Consider the following 5,000-nt stretch of genomic DNA (forward strand, 5'->3'; position numbering starts at 1 on the left):
GATGACACCACACGCACGCACGCACGCACGCACGCACGCACGCACGCACGCACGCACACACACACACACACACACACACACACACACACAGACACACACACACACACACAGGTGTTACTGGCGGTTCGGGGCTCTCGGTCTCAGCCCTTCTCTCCTCGGTGTGAGTGTGTGTTTCTGTGTGTGTGTGTGTTTGTTTCTCTGTGTGTGTCTCTGTGTGTGTGTGTTGGTTCTCCTGGGGGTCGAAGGTTGCGTCCTCGTTGTTTGGCTCCTCCCCCTCATAGCTTTAGTTTGTGACCTCACCGGCCTGCTGCGTGCTGATTGGCCGGCGGTGTTAGTGTTGTGACTGAGGCTCTTGAACAGCTGACGCACACAGGAGGAGGCGTGGCCTAAGGGGGAGGGGCCTAAGGGGGCGTGTCCAGTCTGCATGATGCGGTTGCTGCTCGGCTCGTACACACACACAGGAAGTGGTTTGTATTTGACCTTTGACCCCTGAGGCTCGAGAGGTCGGCGCTTCCTCCTGGACTGTCTGTGGGCGTGGCCTAAAGGGGAGGGGCCTAGTGTGGTGAAAGGGGAGGAGTCCGGCGAGCAGAGCAGATAGACCAATGAGGTGCGTCGCTGCAGCGGTGTCATGATGCGTGAGTAGGAAGGCGGGATCTGTCTCCATGGCGCCGGGGTCTCTGCTGCGCTCTGGTTGGCTGCCGGGCCGGTGGGGGGCGTGGTCTCTGCTGCGCTCTGGTTGGCTGCTGGGCCGGTGGGGGGCGTGGCCTCGCGGTGCCACACAGAGGGACGGGCCAATGAGACGGGGTTATTGGTCTGAGTGCTGTGACTCACTCTGACCACCTGACAGCGTGATGTCACTCTGTAGCTCCGCCTCTTCCTCCGTCTGACAGGAAGTGAGTCATCGCTGTCACCGGCCAATAGGGGCAGGACGTATGGCTCCTCCCCTTTATCGGTCTGGCTCCTCCCACCAAACCTGACCAACGAAAAGACAAGACGGACTTATATCATATATCTGTGGGAGAACCTCTGTGTGTGTATATAGGGGAGGACGGGGTTATATGTCACACGGGTTGGTTGTCACAATCGTTATATCTCGGAACCAGAAGGCGCTGTCTGTGAAATGTTGGTATGTAAATATCCACAACTGGGATCAGAGGTCACCTACATAGTCTTCCCTGGAGTTAGACTGCTGAATTTGAGGTGAGAGGACTGTTTGTGTTTTGTCAAATTGAAAATATTTAGCTCCTCAGTATTTTTCTTCTAGGCTTTTACACAATGGGTTTATAACAAAACACTTGTTACCCATAAAAAGTGTGAAGGGTAAACTATAGTTGAGATTGTGGTTAGCAAGCTAATTAGTTGTCAGATGGTTGTTGGCCTTGATGCTAGCAAGAAATTCAAGTTGGGGTTGGTCGTCACATTTTTGGGGGTGTTGGTTGTCACATGTTATCCAAAGGCTGCAGCCAGAAAAGGAACCCAATAACAAAAGAAATTGTCAAGCTGTATCCTCACTGACACCCCAGAGAAGGAAAGAATAGAGCAGGAAAAGGCAGCTAGCATGCAAAAGAAAAAAGGGCAACAAAATCAAAACAACCCAGTGCATCCCAAACTAGACCAGCTGCCAAGGCTACAGTAAGTTATGTAGGCCTATTTGTCAACTTGACAATGCAATTAAACTTTCAAATTTAGTTCTGCTTTCTTTCCTTCTTTTTAAGATTATTCCCATTAAGATAACATTGTGACAAACAACCCCATAGTGTGTGACAACCGACCCCTTGATGGGGTTAGTTGTCACAATGTGTAAGGGTGTCTTTGATGATTAATTTCTTCTGTATTACAATAAGATAGAAAAAGTGAGGGGTTCACATTTCAAGCCAACACCTTAAGCTTCAATTTAATGTAGGAATGACTATTGAAAGATGTTTAGGTGATGAGCAATTCTCACTAGAGTAAAAAGTGTGCCTACTTACCCCGTTCTCCCCTATGTGTGTGTGTATATCAGTGTGTGTCTGAGTGTGTGTATATCAGTGTCTCAGTGTGTGTCTGAGTGTGTGTATATCAGTGTCTCAGTGTGTGTCTGAGTGTGTGTATATCAGTGTGTGTCTCAGTGTGTGTCTGAGTGTGTGTATATCAGTGTCTCAGTGTGTGTCTCAGTGTGTGTATATCAGTGTCTCAGTGTGTGTGTGTGTATATCAGTGTGTGTCTGAGTGTGTGTATATCAGTGTCTCAGTGTGTGTCTCAGTGTGTGTCTGTCTCTCTCACCTGTCCAGTGACTCAGAGTCAAAGTAACACCTGAATGTTCCTCTCCTGAACTGTCTGAGTGTGTGTATATCAGTGTCTCAGTGTGTGTCTCATTGTGTGTATATCAGTGTCTCAGTGTGTGTCTCAGTGTGTGTATATCGGCAGTGGCGAAGTGGGTAGGGAGCGCGCCTCTGGTGTGCAGGGTTGGAGGTTCGATCCCCCATCTCCCCGCCTCATGTCGAAGTGTCCCTGGGCAAGACACTGAACCCCGAATTGCTCCCGATAGTTAGCTTAGTTAGCTTAGCACCGTAGTGCTAAGCCTACCCTGCGTGGTAGCTGCTGCTATCGGTGTATGAATGTGTGTGTGACTGGGTGAATGTGTACAAAAAACAATGTAAAGCGCTTTGAGTCTGTGATAAACGGAGATATAGCGCTATACAAGTCCATTTACCATTTGTCTCAGTGTGTGTATATCAGTGTCTCATTGTGTGTATATCAGTGTGTGTATATCAGTGTCTCAGTGTGTGTATATCAGTGTCTCAGTGTGTGTATATCAGTGTGTGTATATCAGTGTGTGTATATCAGTGTCTCAGTGTGTGTATATCAGTGTCTCAGTGTGTGTATATCAGTGTGTGTATATCAGTGTCTCAGTGTGTGTATATCAGTGTCTCAGTGTGTGTATATCAGTGTGTGTATATCAGTGTGTGTATATCAGTGTCTCAGTGTGTGTATATCAGTGTGTGTATATCAGTGTGTGTATATCAGTGTGTGTATATCAGTGTGTGTATATCAGTGTGTGTATATCAGTGTCTCAGTGTGTGTATATCAGTGTGTGTATATCAGTGTCTCAGTGTGTGTATATCAGTGTGTGTATATCAGTGTCTCAGTGTGTGTATATCAGTGTCTCAGTGTGTGTGTGTGTGTATATCAGTGTCTCAGTGTGTGTGTGTGTATATCAGTGTGTGTCTCAGTGTGTATATCAGTGTCTCAGTGTGTATATCAGTGTGTGTCTCAGTGTGTATATCAGTGTGTGTCTGTCTCTCTCACCTGTCCAGTGAGTCAGAGTCAAAGTAACACCTGAATCTTCCTCCTCTGAACTGTCTGACCATCTTCTCCACTCTGTCCTCGTCCTCTCTCTCTATCTGCCTCCAGCTCTTCCCTCTGAACGACTCAGGGAAGCAGCGCGGGGCCGGGAGCACGCTTTCTATTGGCCGGGAGAGATAGCCTGGCTCCTCCCCCTCTGTTTCTATTGGCTGAGACAGAAAGCCTGGCTCCTGGTTGGCTGCTGGGGGCTGTGAATCAAATCAAATCAGTTTTATTTGTATCGCCCAAAATCACAAATAGACATTTGCCTCAGTGGGCTTTACATTCCATACAGTATGACACCCTGCCCTTATCTATCTATCTATCTATCTATCTATCTATCTATCTATCTATCTATCTATCTATCTATCTATCTATCTATCTATCTATCTATCTATCTATCTATCTATCTATCTATCTATCTATCTGCCCATAGACCCTTAGCTCGGCTGAGAAAAAAACTCCCAGTAAAAACCCTTTACCGGGATTAAAAAAATTGAGAAATCTCAGGGAGAGTCGACAGAGTAAGGGATCCCTCTCCCAGGACGGACATACTGCAATAGATGTCATAAGTAGAGAACACTTACGAAGGTGATGGTGTCTCTATGTGACATCATAGAGAGAAAGCCTGGCCCCTGATTGGCTGCTGGGGGCTGTGAGGTCACTTCCTGGTACAGGGCAGAGTGCAGCTGCTGTGAGTAGAAACCTTCATCTGTCAGATTCACCGTGACGTTTACCAGACCGCTGTAGTCCCGCCCCTCTGTCTCTGTCACCTAGACAACACAGACAGACCCTCCAATCAGCTGTCAGCAGAGACAGACCCTCCAATCAGCTGCCAGCAGAGACAGACCCTCCAATCAGCTGCCAGCAGAGACAGACCCTCCAATCAGCTGCCAGCAGAGACAGACCCTCCAATCAGCTGTCAGCACAGACAGACCCTCCAATCAGCTGTCGGCAGAGACAGACCCTCCAATCAGCTGCCGGCTTCCTTTATAAGCTGTTAGTAGGTGCTTTAGAAAACATTCCCATCGCCATCGGCCTGATTCACTCCTGACAGACAGACAGACAGGCAGGCAGACAGACAGACAGACAGACAGACAGACAGACAGACAGACAGACAGACAGGCAGGCAGGCAGACAGACAGACAGACAGACAGACAGACAGACAGGCAGGCAGACAGACAGACAGACAGACAGACAGACAGACAGACAGACAGACAGACAGACAGACAGACAGACAGACAGACAGACAGACAGACAGACAGATCACTGTGTGACTCACTCACCTGCACAGGTGTGTCCCAGTCCTCACTGTGTGTAGAAGGAGTGTGCTGCTCTGTGATTGGTCCAGGGCTCTGTGTGTCAGTGTGTGTCTGAGGGGAATGTTCAGGCGATGAGTCGCTGTGTTTCCGTCGGTTGGTTTTCCTGTGAGCTTTCCTATGGAGGGGGGGCGTGGCCTGATCATATGGGGGCGTGGCCTCCGTGTGCTTTGCTCTGATTGGTCCACACGGCCCTAACCCCCCGGGGCTGAGTGGGTCAGAGTTAGCATCGTTAGCATCGTTAGCTGGCGGGCGCTGCGGGGGCTCAGTGTGTGTGTGGGGGGGGCCAGGGCCCTGTTCCCGTGGTAACAGCCTCTCCGGATCGGCCGACGGACAGGAAGACAGCGCAGCCATGGA

General features: G+C 49.2%; 2 protein-coding genes across 5 annotated transcripts in view; one reads left to right on the forward strand and one right to left on the reverse strand.

Annotated features, from left to right (window-relative positions):
* Positions 1-5, forward strand: part of dytn (dystrotelin) — a gene marked incomplete at both ends in the record, with an annotated part of 13,820 nt that extends 13,815 nt beyond the window's left edge. Inside the window, one exon of the mRNA XM_080054321.1 lies at positions 1-5. This exon is cut by the window's left edge and continues 22 nt beyond it. Within this exon, the coding sequence (XP_079910447.1) occupies positions 1-5 (5 nt within the window).
* zdbf2 (zinc finger, DBF-type containing 2) overlaps positions 1-5,000 on the reverse strand; it is an 11,828-nt gene that overhangs the window by 20 nt on the left and 6,808 nt on the right. For 3 of the 4 annotated variants that reach the window (XM_080054325.1, XM_080054324.1, XM_080054322.1), the window contains 4 exons: positions 4,611-5,000; positions 3,912-4,097; positions 3,289-3,533; positions 1-973 (listed from right to left, as the gene is read on the reverse strand). The exon at positions 1-973 is cut by the window's left edge and continues 20 nt beyond it; the exon at positions 4,611-5,000 is cut by the window's right edge and continues 28 nt beyond it. In XM_080054325.1, coding sequence (XP_079910451.1) covers positions 115-973; positions 3,289-3,533; positions 3,912-4,097; positions 4,611-5,000 — 1,680 coding nt within the window. In that variant the 3' untranslated portion in view covers positions 1-114. Of the gene's footprint in view, positions 974-2,262; positions 2,293-3,288; positions 3,534-3,911; positions 4,098-4,610 lie in introns of all 4 variants that reach the window. The other variant, XM_080054323.1, reaches the window with a different exon arrangement.

This window comes from Ammodytes marinus (assembly GCF_949987685.1).
Source record: "Ammodytes marinus genome assembly, contig: scaffold_306, whole genome shotgun sequence".
NCBI classification, from domain to species: Eukaryota; Metazoa; Chordata; class Actinopteri; order Uranoscopiformes; family Ammodytidae; genus Ammodytes; species Ammodytes marinus.